The 16066-nt window shown below is 45.2% G+C and overlaps 1 protein-coding gene across 1 annotated transcript; it reads left to right on the top strand.

The window, feature by feature from the left end:
- Window positions 1-1872: 1872 nt before the first annotated feature.
- LOC115905099 (prosaposin) lies at window positions 1873-15902 on the top strand. The gene is made up of 15 exons (XM_030951193.1): window positions 1873-1893; window positions 2024-2197; window positions 3676-3750; window positions 4423-4548; window positions 4797-4991; window positions 5721-5864; window positions 6384-6440; window positions 7544-7552; window positions 9145-9258; window positions 10038-10133; window positions 10329-10515; window positions 10666-10817; window positions 12390-12470; window positions 12965-13072; window positions 13623-15902. The coding sequence occupies exons 1-15, from the start codon at window positions 1873-1875 to the stop codon at window positions 13656-13658; spliced, it is 1575 nt and encodes a 524-aa protein (XP_030807053.1). The 3' UTR covers window positions 13659-15902.
- The last annotated feature ends 164 nt before the right edge of the window (window positions 15903-16066 follow it).

Genomic DNA, 16066 nt, shown 5'->3' with positions numbered 1-16066 from the left:
TCTTTCTGCTGCAGTCTCCCAGGCTGTCCTGCTCAAGGATAATATGCAGTGAAGCTTTTTACTGGGAGAGAGGGTGACAAGCTTCAAGCTCTTGTGTAAAAAATCAGGCGTGCAAAGCACGTTTTTCTTCAAAAAAATGGGTCATTCCTCTGAAGCCCAGTGTAAACAGGCTTTATAAATCAACAGCTGAGAAGGCTGCAGAATGCCACCTATAAAGCAGTGTTTATCTGGCTGTTTGGTGAGTGGTGGCCGTGTACCTTGTAGATGCACTGGTAATTCAGCTTTGAATCGATCCTCTAATGGCTTACAACAAGGTATGAGAAATGGGAAAGTGATTGTTCATCTGCTGTGACATTACCAGAAGCTTCATGGGAATGAAACACCTGAACTCCTGCCTTGTGGCTGACAGAGTAATTTTACAGGGTTTTCTGAAGTGCAAGCAGCATTGATGTAAAGAGAACACCTGTACAGCTAACAGGTTTGAGCAGGTTGGGTTTATGTTTTGTTTTGTTTTGCCTTTTTAAAATTTTTTGTGAAGTTTGGCAGCAGTGCCTTGTAGGCTTGGACCGTGGTGGATTTCTTTGGGGCCTGCCTGCTGTAGGGTTTTAGGAGTTGTTTCTTGATTGGTTAGTGCAATGTAGGGCATTGCAATGTCTCCTGAGGAAACAGAGCTTACTGACACATAGGATGGATTTAGAAACTGAGAGAAGTTGTGAAGTGCAAACAGGTCCAGACAACACGATTAAAAAAATAAAAAGCTTGGAAAGTCAGTAAAAGCATGCATTTGATTCACTTGTCCTACTGATTGCTCATAGGGCAGATACTTTACATTTCTTTACCAGGACTGTCCAGAGAAGATATTCTGTATATTATTTGAAAGCTCTATAGGTTGCATGGCAGTCCCACATGGGATGGGAGGTAATGTTCATAAAAGGACTGGTACATTTTTCACCCCCACAGATTTTTCTGTACACAGTTGAAGACCTAACCAAGAGAAAAAAAAGGAAGTCTAAATAGATTTAGTGGGTTTAAAAAGTATGATAGAACATTCCTTAAGAACATTCTTAAAGCTTTCTGTTTATGGTCAGTGTTTTTGCTCTTAAGTCTTGCATGCAATGTGTACATTGTTGTGGCTCCTAATCTAAAATCTGTCCTCACTCTCTCACTTGCTGTGTGAGAACAGGATGCTTCATGTGGGAGGAGGAATGCAGGCAGCAATCACAGGCTGGCTCAGAGCTCAAGTGCCAGCAGGGCAGGAGAACAGGGAGCTTGTAGCTTTGGGAGTCAGCTGTCTGTAGGGTAAATTTCTGTAATGAGCAGTTTTTGTTTCAAATCATCTGGTGGTTCTTGTGTGCTAAGCAAAGCGAGGTTTTGTGTGACGGTGTTCACAGGGATCTTGGGATGAGGGAAGAGATGAGAATGTTGGCTCCATGTTTCAGAAAGCTTGATTTATTATTTTATGATAGATATTATATTAAAACTATACTAAAAGAATAGAAGAAAGGATTTCATCAGAAGAATAGAAAAGGAATGGAATAATAACCCTCAGACAGAGGGTCTGAGCCAGCTGCCTGTGATTGACCATTAATTAGAAACAACCACATGAGACCAATCACAGATGCGCCTGTTACATTCCACAGCAGCAGATAATCATTGTTTACATTTAATTCTTGATGCCTCTCAGCTTCTCAGGAGAAAAAAATCCTAAGGAAAGGATTTTTCACAAAAGATGTCTGTGACACAGCTGTCTGTAGGGTAAATTTCTGTAATGAGCAACTTTGCTGTTTCAAATCATCTGGTAGTTCTTGTGTGCTCAGCAAAGTGAGGTTTTGTATTTTGGGATTTTAATATTTTTTTTACAAAAGGTGGATGATGGGGGAGCAGATTGCTGAGGTGCTGAGACTCGGGAAGTTCAACCTTTACGCCTTTTCCAGGTTGTTTTTTTTTTCTTTAACTCTGTAACCTGTGTTTGGGACAGGCCAAAAATTTCTGGATTGCAGTGAACAAAGAGGTGGCCATTTAGGCATCTGGGAAGGCTGATTTGAGTTTGTTCTCTCTGGCAGCTGTGGCCAGCCCTGTGCTGTGGCAGAAGGAGTGTGCCAAGGGGCCCGAGGTGTGGTGCCAGAGCATTCGCACGGCGTCGCAGTGCGGGGCACTCAAACACTGCCAGCAGAACGTCTGGAGCAAGCCTGCCGTGGTAAGTGCCAGCCTCTGAGAGCCCCCAGGCCCACCTGGGGCTCAGGTGGCTGCTGTCCTCACGCTGAGGGAGATTTCTCAAGTCTTTGATTGGAGTTAAGTGCTACATCAGGCTCTGCTGAGGTTGCTGTGCCTTAATTTGGGTGCTGGATGGAGGTTGCTTTTCACTGCTCTGCCTTGCACAACTTGTCTGCTGACTTCTCCTGTGACCTGTTGCACAATCACCCAGCAATGTATGGAATGGAGCTAGTGGATTTCGCTTGTTCCTCTGTAATATTACTGACTCCTAATTCAGAGGAGTATTTTCTGAACTTCAGCAATTATTACGAAAAGGCTGTGTATTTGTTTCGGTCTTTTTCAAAGGTTAAAATTCCCAGAAAGATGCACCATGTGCTAAATTATGGAAGGCATGACAGAAAATAATAGTACAAATGTTACATTTAGTAACACCCTTTGATCCTCCATACATATTTAACTTTTGCAAGTTTAAAGAAAGGCTTGGAAATATTAACCAGGCGCAGTGGAAAGCAGCTGCCTGAGCTTGCAGAAATGCAAGCTTTGGAATATGCAGCAGGCTTCCCAGGAAAGGCAATCAGTGCAGTGGTACTGGGGAGTACAAGGTGCTTAGGAGCAGTTCAGGCCTATATCTTGTAATGCATGGCCCTGCTGTCTCCAAGATGTCCCTAAAATCAGACATTTCATTCGCTGCAGCACACTCTGCTAGATTGTTACTGAGGCAGCAGCTACATGGCCTGTATGAAGATGGGAGAATTATTTGTACTGAGTACATTTTTCCCAATAGATAATGGATTTGATTAATGTGGCCTCTTCGTCTTCAAATTGAATGGAATGTCCATCTGCAGATCACTTCTGATGAAGTTCTTACATTGCCACCTGTCATACAGTGCATATACACATCATTTTCTCATTACTTTTCAAGTTGCATTTGCACTAAATGTGAGGGCTTTACTAGATGTAGCTGTAGTTTGGGTGTTGTTTCACAGTTTCCTAGGAGAGAAAAAGGTGTTTTACTTACAGATACATTCAGTCCACATTGGCTATGTCTGTGTAGAGATACTTCAGTTTCAGGAAAAGTAGGGGAAGGGAGGAATGTCAGAGCACAACTACAATGGTTGAAGCAACCTGAAATGTTCTAAGATTTCTAGCAAGGGTGAACTCTGAAGGAAAAGGTAAAAGGAGAAGGTGTCTTGGGGCAATCAACTCTGTATTTCAAAGGACTGGGAGGAGGTGAAATGAACAAGTGCCAGCATGCCAGCTTTCATTCAGCATTGGTTTACTGATGAAACTGAGGCTGGACATGCCTGAAATAGCCTCACTCTGTTTAAAAATAACTCTCCCCACCCTGGCCTCACCTTTCTTCCTTAATTCCAGATGTAATGTTTGCCCTTTGTGTTGTTGCTCACACTCTGCTCTTACAGGCACGTCTTTCTCCAAGTAACCCTCTGCTTCTCTCTCCAGAGCAGTATTCCCTGTGACTTGTGTAAGGAGCTTGTGACAGTTGCTGGCAAAATTTTAAAGGATAATGGCACTGAGGTAAGCAAAGCTCCTTTTCTCCTCACCCCAAAACACTATTTAGTTTCCAGGTCTCGTGGTGAGGGGGTGGAAGAATAATCTGTGTTGTTTTCCTAACATAAGCAGCTGATGTTGAAAGGGACTAGAGTGCATGGGGAAAGGCTTTTAAACAGCCTCTGCTGGTTTAGAAATTAGCAAATTCTAGAGCCTCCCATGCCTTAACACATTGACTTAATAAAGTTGTTCTTGTGCCAGGGGGGCACCAATATTAAAAGGTGGGGTACTGCAGTCTCTAGGAGTGGGTGGTTACACCAGCTGGCCTTTGTTTTGGTTTGTGGGCACTGCTTCCCTTTTTCTTTTGTCAGCCTGTGGGTACTTTAAACAAGTCACTGTCCCATGAGCCCAGAAGTTCACTTTCTCCTCTTAATTGTAAGTGTTGTGTTCTGGCAGGGCTGGGCTGTGCAGGCCACACGAGCAGTGTGACATGTTTGTGCTGTGGCAGGGTCTCACAGAAGTCCAGAACTGGGGAAAATGTGTCTGTTGTGTAGAACCTCATTCTAGTTCTGCTTGTTGCTACCTGGACCCACCTGAGTCTGAGGAGCTTGTTTCAGGCTTTGTATTGTGCATTTTGGGAATGGAAGGAGCATTTGAGAAAGAAATATAATGTGTCTCTGCTCACCTCATCTTTGATAGGATGAGATCCGCTCTTACTTGGAAAAGACCTGCGAGTTTCTTCCTGACCCAGGCCTTGTCTCTGAGTGCAAAGAAATTGTGGATTCCTACCTACCAGTTATCATGGATATGGTCAAGGAAGAGCTTGTAAGTAGATAATGATTTTCAGGTGTTGGTATTAAAAGTTGTGCTCCTCTCGATGCCAGAATTTCTCTTCTGCCTCAGATTGTGCATATGAATCCTTTGTGGATCACTGATACTATTAATTTGAAGACTCCTTCCTTGCTATGAAACATTTTCCCTGTCTTACCATGTTTCAGCTGAATGACTCTCTACTCTGAATTTTAAAAGTGACATCAGTTTGGAGCTTTGTGTGTGTATTTTGTCTCCCCCAGGATAAACCTGAGGTTGTGTGCAGTGCCCTTGCTCTGTGCCACTCCCTTCAGAAGCACCTTGCATCAATGAAGCTCCAGAAACAGCTCCAGACCAACAAGATCCCAGAGCTGGATTTCTCTGAGCTGGCATCCCCATTCATGGCTAATGTGCCTCTTCTCCTCTACCCTCAGGACAAGCCCAAGCAGAAGCCTAAGGTAAGGCTAGGACTAAGGGCTGGTCTAGTGTGGACCATATTTATAATCTTGGATTAAGTTCTGCAGTCTGCAAAGGCAAGTCTTGTGCTGTGCTGTTGCCATCCAGGACTGTGATAATCAAGCAGATTTTGCTGGAAACAATTTCTTCTGAGAGAAAGCTTGGGTTCAAAGGGTTCAAAGGTTCAAAGGAAGAACAGCTCTTCCCATATTTTGAGCAACCTGCTAGCTGTGCCCCTCAGGGGATGCATTTGTCTCTGAATGTAAGGGTGACAGACTGGATTGGAAAAGAACAAATAGTTGACAAAGGGCAATAGATGAGGCAATGAACTCAGGTGCAGAGTGTTGACAGCAAGCCAGGGTGTGGGAGTGGAACAGTGAGTGGGCTGAGAACAAGCTGCTGTGGGTGGAGCAGGTAAGATCTATACCAGATTTAGAAACCTCCCCACTGTGGTCTGTAACAAAACCAAAAGATTTGAAGATTGGGTATCTTAACTCTTATCTGGGCTTTGGAGCCAAGTAGGTACCTAATCTCCATCTAGTGGCTGCTGCACACACCAGCAGTGGCTTGTCTGTCTCTCTACTAGCTGAGGCTTCAAAGTATTCTCCAGAGTAGTTATTAAGGTTTATACATAGCTCAGAATGGTTTGTGAAACTTGGTAGTAACAGGAGCTTCTGAAACATGTCATGTGAAGTTGTGTCAACTTGAGTTTCCTTTCTCTCTTTGTCCAGGCAAGTGGGGATGTGTGCCAGGATTGCATTCAGCTGATCACTGATGTTCAGGAAGCTGTGAAGACAAACTCCTCTTTTGTGAAGTCTTTGGTTGCTCATGCCAAGGAGGAGTGTGACCGTTTGGGACCTGGCATGTCCGATATGGTAAACTGTCCCTTTTTATTGAAAAATTCTGGTCCTGTAAGCAAACATAAAATAGTTTGTTCAGTGCCTTAATCCCCTGATCATATTCTCTATTTAATATCACAAAGGAGACACTGTTGCATGTGTTAACACAGTATAACAATAACACCACTGAAATTGTAAACTTTGTGGTCAGGACAGTTGGGTGGGATGTGTGGGAGTGGGGAGGGGGAGGAGGACTCCAGATTGCTTCTAGCCCTTAAAGACCTTTTCCACAAACATGGCCTGGGTGGGTAATGTGGTTGTATCAGTGGGGGCTGGGCCTTTTTGCCCTGAGAGGAAGAGAAAAGTTTAAGCAGTTATCTGTGCAGCAGTTTTGTAACCTGAAATGCCATCCTGTATTTGGGCCAAGCTCTGAAAGACCTGTTGTTATGCAGTAGAGCAGGTAAATTAATACCTTGAGATGTATTAGAAAATTCTAGATGGACTCTACAGCACAAGTTTGGTAGTCATGAGACTTTCTCTTCCCACTTTCTGCAGTGCAAGAGCTACATCTCTGAGTATTCTGACCTGGCCATCCAGATGATGATGCACATGGTAAGATCAGCAGAGTGCAGTATTTGCTCTCAGTTCATTTTTCTGGCTTGTGTAGCTAACTTCCTTGGAAACAGGAAATGTGTACTGCAGTAAAACTTTGGGGAGGGCCCTTGCTCTGAGTTTTGGTGTTAGTGCTTTGAACTTGGTGTTTTTTGGATAGCAATTTCAGTGTCAGGATGCTTTCTTTAGCACATTTCCTTCCATTTTATAACCACTTCTCCAGTGCAAAAGGCACTCTAATCCTTTGAAATTTGAAGATACATTACACATGTTCCTTTATGTTCTCTTCTCTCAGTCCTGTGCTTACACCACTTCCCCCCTCCCCCAAATACTGTGTTAGGGACATAAGAGTTGGCTTTGTCACAGTATTGCAAAATTAGTTCACGTGTGAGAGGTAAGGCATCTCCTGGAAGCAAGGCTACACATCCTTCTGGGATTGCTGTCTGAAGGTTCCTGCTCTCTGGGCTCTGACAGGAGCCATGGAAAGTGAGTGGAACCTTCTGCAGCAACATACATTTACCTCATACACAGCACCTCTTTATCCAGAGAGCTGAGGGACTTTAAAAAGCATGGCTAAGCCTTTCCTTAGTGCAGTCTGTAGATGCCACAGGTGACATAACAAACTACAGGTGAACACCTGGCTGGCTTGAACCTGAATTTGGCAACATAGTGGCCTTTTCTTGTTTCCAGTTGCCATAGGCTACTCAGAAACTCATCCTGTTCCTTAAACATTTGGGTGGAAGTCAATGTTTGCTCCAGCAGCACTTAGTTTCTCATTCTAGGCATTGCAATGCAGTGTGTTGTTAATAGCTGAAATTGGAATATGACGACACCTTGTGTGCATCTGAGTGTTGGCCAGACTCTCTGGAGGTTGTCTTGCCCAAGATGCCTTAATAACTGCAGATGAATAATGCTGGTTAGCACTGTGCAATTAAATGTGAAATGCTGTAGCTGAGGATCTTTGGGGTGGGGACTGTGTCATATTCCATTATCTTTGTGGAAAGAATATATGCAGTTCCAAGTGCTTGATGTGTTTTTTTTCTCTTAACTGTTATCTTCAATTTCTCCTTTCTTCCTCTGTCTCCAATCTCCCCTGTCAACAGAAGGATCAGGTAGGTGAGCAACTTGCCTGTGGTGATAGCCTGCTTGTAGTTCACCCTTTGCTCTTAAAGGGCTTGTAGTTCACTTCTTGCTCTCTTAGCTGTACACTTGGTGTGACTGTGCTCAGTGCTGACAGATACAAGGGATATTTATGTGATTAAAACAGACTAAAGGCTTCCTCCAGTGCATCTGTCCTACTTCCAGCTCCAGATACCTCTTTGTGCTACCAAGATCTCAACTTCATTATGCCTTGGCCAGTAGAGCAGAAAATATCCTCCCTCTTACAGAAGGATAGATGTGGAAGAAGCATGCCAGTGGCTCCTGGCAGCTGCTGGTTTAAAGTCTGGGCTCAAAAGGGCTTGAGCAAAGCTGTCCCCAGGTCTTTCCTTGGTTAACCTTTAAATCTAGGACAATGGTATAGATGTTTGAAGTATATGAACTGAAAAGATGGAGGTTTCCTAGAGCAATTTGGGCTTTTAATTGAAGCTGTCCTGTGGGACCTTGTGTCTGTCATCCCTCTGTGAGGGAACCTGTGTGTATGTGGGTGTTGCTGTAACATTAATACCTGGAACTGCTTCTTACAGTGCATGAACCAAAGGGCTTGACTTAAAGGTGCTGCCTGGAGTAGTCTGAAGCAGCACAGTGTCTCTGAGGTGCTGCTTCTGCCTGTGCATGAGATTGTGGCATGATGTGTTAGTATTAACTCTGGGATAAGCCTCTGCTGTAGGAAGCTTGGAACAGGGTGAGATGTGATCTTCTAATTACCTGGAGGACCAAGGGTGTCTTTTTCTAGCTTTAGGTGAGAAAATGCAAGTTTTGTGTCTCACTCTGTACAGCCTATCTCACTTTGGGTGTCCTCCTCAGAACAGTTTGCCTCATGTCTGGCATTTCTTTGTGCATTTAGTACTCTATGTTCCAAAAAAGAAATGCATGAAGAGTGTATTTCTTTGAGAAAGAAAGCCTTTTTACAGACTAGGCTTCTGTTTGCTGTTTTCTCTTACTGTGAGAACACTGCAAATTCAATTGTTGCAGTACAAATGGTTAGCCTTGGGTTTTAACAAGCTCAACTTTTGTTTCTTGTAGGCTGTGTTCAGTAATGAGAGAAATTGTTTCTATTTGCAGAACATGATGTTTCTGGCAGCTTTAAAGAAGGTAGCTTGTGGATGAGGAAAGAGGTTCTTCTAGGCATTTCTCTCAGCTTTTGGGTGAACTCTGAAGTCAGGATAATTGGCCTGTCCTGTGATTACTTGAAGCTGGGGAGCAGCTTTGTGGATGCAGCTCTGATTGTGCTGCTGGTGGCTTGTTCTGGTGTTGGTAGCTCTTAAGTCAACTCCTTTTGAAAGGCTTGCAAAGTGTGGGCTCATGGGGTTTTTTTAAATGGGGTTTTTAACCTCTTCCTCTTTAACAGGAACTGCTAAATTCCATCCAATAGCTGTCCTGCCTATAACCTTCCCACATGCTTTGGCAATACTTAAAGTAGAAGTAGACATGAAACTTTGTGTTGGAGCCTTTCAAAATTTTGCTCTCTGTGCCTGCTCACAGGCTCTGTAGAAAGGGCAGAGACTTCTAGACTTTTAAAGATTGCTTACACATCTCTTTCCAGCAACCAAAGGACATTTGTGCCATGGTTGGGTTCTGTTCTTCTGTGAAGTCTGTTCCCCTTCAGCCTCTGGTGCCAGCTCAGGTGGTTCATGAGGTGAAAATGGAAATTGTGGAGGTAAGATGGGTTTTTTGTACTTTGCTTTTTGCTTTAGTGTCACAAACTAGGTGAAAAAGATCAGCTTTCATGCACAGAATAGTCCAAGTCTCCCTGCATATAAATTCCTGGCCTTTTTTTTTTTGTTTCTGATGCTGATTTGTGAAGTAGGAAAGCTGATTGATTTGTTTGAACAGCAGAGCCTGCCCTGAACCAGAGCTACAAGGTAATGCTTCAGGATTGAAAGGGGAACTCTTGTTCCAGCAGTTCTGAATGACACCTTGAATGCAGATTCTCAGTTTGAGTTTTGCTCTTTGTTTGGAGTAATACTTTGATCCCTTTTAAAAATGGGGCAGCACTCTGCATGTGCAGGTGAGGGATCAGAGTCAGAATGCTGAAGCTCTGAGTTTGAAGAAGCACCTTGGCTTCTCCAAAGGGTATTTTTGCAAACAGGAGGGTGCTCTCAATTCTAGGAAATGTTGTCCTCCGTTAATGTATTTTAAAAACCACCATGTATTTCCCTTGCCTTCTGTCTCTGTGGGATTGTTTATTTCTTTGTGTCTACTGAGTTCAACTCTTTGTGCAGCCTGGGGGTTGTAGTCTTAAAATTAGTCATAAAAAATGCCTGTTCATTCAGACAGGCTTTTTACTTAGTCCTTTGAGGTTGGTTTTGGGTTCTGTGTGACCTTTTGAATACAGCCCAAAGTGAGCAGCTAGGTAAATGCTGTTAGGAATTGTCCCTGTCAGATGTGGTCCAGTGCTGATTTATTGTGTGTGTATTTCTTCTTCTGTGTACTCAGAAGGCCTCAGTTCAAGAGAAGACTTTTTCCTTGTGTGAAATCTGTGAGACCATGGTGAAAGAAGTGACTGGCCTCTTGGAGAGCAACAAGACAGAGGTGTGTGAGTGGTGGGCATTGTACCCTTCCAGCTTCGGCTGAGATGGGGCTGCACTGAAGGGGGAAGGAAAATCAATTTTATTGCCTGTTGTTTTCAGAACAGCAACATTTCTATCCTGGGTGGGACAGTAAAGGTGTGCTATAAACTGAGTCAAAACTCTCTCCCTCATTTTCTCCTCCTGCCCTGTGCTTCAGGAGGAGATTGTGCATGAGATGGAGGTGGTCTGCCGCCTGTTCCCAGGCAGTGTCAAGGACCAGTGCAAGGACTTCATCGAGGTCTATGGCCAGGCTGTCATTGACATGCTCTTGGAGGCAACAAATCCTGAAGCTGTGTGTGCCATGCTGAAATGCTGTGCAGCCAGCAAGCTTCCCCAGCAGCCAGGTGGGTGAGGAGGGGTCTGTGGTGTTCAAAATCAGCTGGTTCACTTATGATGAGATCTCTTTTGAGGACACTGCTGACACTGCCTCCTTTCTTCTCTTTCTCTTTATCCAAGCACTGATGTTTGCTTTGGTTTTTTATTTCCCTTCTCAGCTGTGGTGAAACCTGCAGGTGGCTTCTGTGATATCTGCAAGATGGTGGTGGCTTATGCAGACAAAGAGCTGGAGAAGAATGCCACGACAGCTGAAATTGAAGCTTTACTGGAAAAAGTCTGTCACTTCCTGCCAGAGTCTGTCAGTGAACAGGTATGGTGTTTGTGCCATGGTCTTGGTGTTTGCTTAGGTCCTAACACTGACAGTTGAGCTCAACCTCATTTTCTGAGTGTTTCATCTGATATTTTGTCTATATGCTAATTTTAGGTCCGTCTCTCAAGTGTCTCTGCTTCTGCTATAAATGTCCAGGTACTCCTAACAGAGGTCTCTGTGTTTGGCCAAATGCCTTGTCTCTGGCTGGAGACAAACTGTCCACAGGTGCAGCTGGGACTGGCTTGTGTCCAGCAACCTGATCCTTCACAGGTTTTTCCCTTTACTAATTAACATCAAAGCACAGCAGCTTCTCCTGACCAGTAGAGCAAACAAAAAAAAGGGGGGGGAAAGGCTTGATCTGAGGCAGTTGAATGACCTTGCTGTGTGGCAGCCAGCCTTCCAGTCAGGAGATGGAGATGAACAGAAGGATGAAACACAGAATCCTGGAATGGTTTGGGTTGGAAGGGACCTTAAACCTATCTAATTCCAACCCCCCTCCTGTAGGCAGGGACATCTTGCAGAGTATTTGGGAAAACTAGAGAGCAGCTTCTCTTGTTGGCTTTTGTAACAGCATTCCCTGCTAAAGGCTGGGAGGAGTTTGGGGTGCAGGGGGATTAGCTTTGCTCAGTTCCCATCCTTGGGAGTTGGCAGGCCCTTGAATAGATGTCTGCTTTAAGGGTCTGAATTGACTGGCTGGATTGTTGCACTAATTTGCAGTCAGGAAAGGTTTGCCTGGAAATCCCCTGAGAACAGTGGGTGGGAACACTTGAATGTTTTGGTTTTTTTTTTCTCAACACTGATCCTGCTCAGGGGATTAATGAAGTAATTGAAGGTAGGCTGGTGTAATTCCAGTGGGACACCTGTTAGACCACTGATATCGAGATTTACCTGAAAATCTTATTAGGTGGCTGCTGAGTGTCAGCAAGTGGCAACTGCTTGTGAGTTTACTGGGGATAGACTAGAGGCTTAAAGCAGCTGTGGAACAGCTCTTCCTGCTGTGAGGCTGTTTAATAGCTGTGGTTGGTTTATTAATTGGTGCTGTTTGTCTCTGCTGAGAGCAGCAGCATCTTCCTCAGCTCTGGAGCCAGCTCTCCACTAGAGGGAGAGAGGCTGCTCTGGCCGGCAGTGCTCCTGCTGCAGCCTTGTCTGAGGGAATAACTTGAGTCCAAGTGCCTGGGAGTCCTTGCTGCTGTCCTGCTCAGGAAGTTTGTCTCCAGCTGGTTCTGTGTGCTTTCCTCTTGAGACAGGCGTGATCTCCACGATCAGAGATGAAGCTTTGCAGTCAAAGCTTCCTCTGCTTGGTTCTTTTCCCAAAGCCTGTCCTGTTTGGTTCTTTTCCTTGTGACCCCTTATCTCCTCATAGTCTACAGGCAGGTATGAGCTGGCAGAAACAATGATTGTAGTTGTGTGATTAGTGCCTGACTCCTGTGCCATGTGCAGAGCTCAAGCCTCTGCTTTTTCCTTGTGGAGTGTGTTGTTGGGGTAGCACACAGGCCTGCCTGCTGCAGCCCACACATCCCTCTGCTTTCAGAGGCTCCACAGGAGAATCTCTCACCCTGTGTTTTGTTACAGTGTGTGCAGTTTGTGGAACAGTATGAACCCGTGGTTGTGCAACTCTTGGCAGAGGTGATGGATCCCACTTTTGTTTGCACTGTGAGTATTGAGTTTGGTTTTATTGAGGGCAGGCTCTGATACAGTCCTGGGTGCCTTTCAGTGCCCAGCAAGCAGAAACTCTGCTGGAATCAAAATCAGCACACTGAATGCTTGGAGCAAGCCCCTTGTGCAAGGGCTGGGGCTGCCTGAATGGCCAGCTGTGTGACTGCCAGCCCAGCAGCAGGACAGGCTGCCAGGGGTTATCCACTGCTGAGGTTCAGTGACAGGCTGTCATGTGCCCTCAAAGTGACATTTCTTGAGAAAGGTCCCTCTCTAGAAGATCTGTTTTTCCAAACTTGATACGAAGGAGTTCCAGTAACTGAACTCTGCCCTGGCTCAGGTTGCCTGGCTGCTGGTTGAGCTGCAGCTGTGACCTCAGTGAGAGCTCCTGCAGCTTCCACACTCCCTCAGGTGCAAGCTCAGACATAAGGCTGGACTGCAGATCTCTTGGTGCAGTTAGGAAGGTGCTGACTGTGCTGTTGCTCTTTTCCCAGAAACTTGGAGTGTGTGAGTCAGCTAAAGAGCCTCTCCTGGGGAATGATGCCTGTGTCTGGGGTCCAGGCTACTGGTGTAAGAACATGGACACTGCTGCTCAGTGCAATGTAAGTAAAGCTGCCTTCTGCCTCCAGTTTCCTTCTGATCCTTGACAGCTCCTTCTGAGCCATTTTTGGCTTCTACTGCACTTCAAAGTGGATGAACTCCAGTTCAAAATAAGCAAAAGGGTACTAGTTTGATTAGAGGGTGTTTCACAGCTCTTAGCTTTCTCAAAGCTGACTTTCCTCTCCTTTTTGTGTCCCACACCTGTCTGCCAGTATTTCAGAATCTATAGTAAGGTACAGTGTCAGCTTTATATTTAGTCAGTGTTCCTGCAGCCAACAGACCATGTCACAATCTCTCAGCAGGCTCTAAAAATTGGCTTCCAGTATTGCTTTTTCTGCCAGGCCTTAATGGCTAAGGGTCATCAGCCTTCTTTCCTAAAGCTCCTTCCTGGCTGGTGAGGCTCAGGATGTTATTTATTCTAGTCCTCTTTGAAATCACTTACTTTAAGAAAAACGTATTTGCTCCCAAGATCTTGGCTCAGGATGAGGTGTTGAACTGCTTGTTTGCAAACTGGCTTTTTTCCACTAATATCAGCTATTTCTTCCCCTTTAGGCTGTTGATCACTGCAAACGTCATGTGTGGAACTAGAAGAAGAATTTCCAGTTCTGAAAGTTTGCCATGGCTCTTAGGAAATGTGGGCCGAGGTTGGCAGAGAGCTGTATCTCACCTGTCCCTCCTCTCTGCCTCATTAACAATTTGACCTTCAAGTTCCTTTGTTGTAACTCTTCTGTAGCAGTGCTGCTGTTGAAGGATCAGATTTTCATTGTTGACTTAACAAAGATACTTCTGATTGTACAGTTTAACCCATTATGCTCCTAAAAATAGTCAGTGTGTTGTAGATTTTTTTTTTTAATTGGTAGGCTGAAGTGTTTATGTGCTGGGAAGAATGACAGAGATTGTGAAATGAGACCAGGCTCTTATCTTTTAATTAAAAAAAAAAAAGAGCAAGATAGCAGCTAAACTTTCAAATGTCTTTCTCTAGGCAGCATTGGGAAGATTTTACATGCTTTGCATTTTTAACATCTGGCTGGAATGTTTATTTTCTGTGTATGGGAACTCTAAGGGATAATGTTGAATCTGGGAATCCTTTTGGCTGGAATTTTCAAAGCTCTGCAGATGCAGAGGGAGTGGGCTTTGTGTGCCCAGCTAACTTTCAAAGTCACTGATAATTAAAAAGATGCGTTTGAATGATCAGCCTTTGCATTTGAGTGACCACGCTTGTGGCTCATGGTGTTGTTCTAGCTAAGGAAATCCCTCCCTCAGCCTTTGATCACATCCTTCTGATTTCCTTGGGCTGCTCAGTCCCAGCACGGGTGTTCTGCTGCCAAGCCCAGTCCCGTGGGATGTCGGTTTCCTGAAGCATGCTGGTGTACCTGAGGAATGACTCCCTTTTTCCTTATCCTAGTTGCTCAATTCTGCTTGGTCTTGCAGCTTCCCACAAGCAGCCAGCTGAGTGCTGAGGAGGTAGCATGAGCTGTCACTGGAAGATGAAGGAGGATCAAGTCAGCAGGAGCTGGGAATATGTCAAAGGGAGCTCAGCACTGAGGGTGGAATTTGTGGAAAAACGGGTTTTCTTGTAACCTGTTTGTTCCCTGCTCTGCTTTTCCTCTCATAGCATATTTCAGTCATCTAAAAGTTGAGAGGTGCTGTGAGCCCTGGGGGCACCTCCCACTGCTGCCCACCCACTCTCACTGATGCCCTGCTGAGTAACTGGAGGTATGAATTGTTAGCCAGAGCTCCCATTTCTGCTGGGAAATGCAGCAAGCAGAGATGGCAGGTGGTAGGAGCTCTAAAGTGGCTATTTAAAGCTCTGCTGGCACACTTGACAGCCTGCCTTTCACACCTCTCTGAAATTCCACTTAAATGGCCTAAAATCCCCCCCAAAAAAAGCCTTCAAGGCAGGCTTGCTACCCTGGGAACACGGCAGGCTTTGGGGGTGAGAATCCTGCTTGTGCTGCTTGGGACAGACCTTGCATTGGGTGTGCATTTCTGATCAGGTTAACCCCCAAAGCAGGGGCACTGAGGTAGCTCTGAGGAGACCTTTGGGAAGGAGCAGCTGGGCAGATGTGGAGCTTTGAAAATTCCAGCCCTGTTCAGAAAGATTCTGGTAACTCCTGCTGCTCCTGTGGTGTGTGGGGCATGCAGGAGCTCCAGTAACAATGCTGTAGCAGCAAGTAGAGTATTTTTCATTGGAAAACCACTGGACTGCAAGTCTTTAGTTGATCTGTGTGCATACTAAAAGCCTGGGCAGTGCTTGCAGATGGCAGCAGAGGTTATTCTCCTGCTGAAGCACTCGTGGCTTTAAACAAGAGGTAAAAAAAGGAAAATTTCCCCTAAAGACATAAAATACCTGCAGCTTTCTGTCCTGGCAGGCTTGGGCAGTGGTTCTGGTGGTGTATCCCAGATGGAGCAGATAGGAGATGGGCTCTGTGTTTGGGCAGTGCTGCCCTGGAGGGACAGGTTGTGTGACACCAGGGCACGGAGCGTGGCATTTGGTGTTTTACACTGGATGGTGTGGGTCTTTCTTGGGGAGAGGTGGAGCTGCGTTGACAGCTTGGCAGGTTGGTGGGAAGGTTTTATTTTCCTGGGGTTTTTAGTAGGATTCATGCTGGGCAAGGTGAACCAGGGGAAGTCCTGTGCTGCTGCTGGGAGTCCCTTTAGTTTTCTCCCTTCCTGTGGGCTGTGGCACCCGACCTGCTTGAGTCATGCTGGGGGGACACTGTGCAGTTGCTTTCTAAAGAACATTGTCTTGATTTTTTCTTTTTTGGTTTTTTTTTGTTTTTTGCACAAAAGCTTCCTTAATGAACAATAAAAACTTCTGTAAACCGATAAGTTCTCTTGTTTCATTTTTCTCTGTGGCAAAGTTTCTTGTTGAGGTTCCCCTTGGCTGCAGGGCCAGGAGAAGGCACATCCCAAGGACTCTGTGACTGAATGGATTCAGGCTCCCATTATGCTGCGTGTCCCATCAAGCCTTTGTTCTGCAGGTGGAAGAGGCT

The sequence above is a fragment of the Camarhynchus parvulus genome, chromosome 6 (genome assembly GCF_901933205.1).
Source record: "Camarhynchus parvulus chromosome 6, STF_HiC, whole genome shotgun sequence".
NCBI lineage: Eukaryota > Metazoa > Chordata > Aves > Passeriformes > Thraupidae > Camarhynchus > Camarhynchus parvulus.
This window is presented reverse-complemented; position numbering and strand designations above follow the sequence as displayed.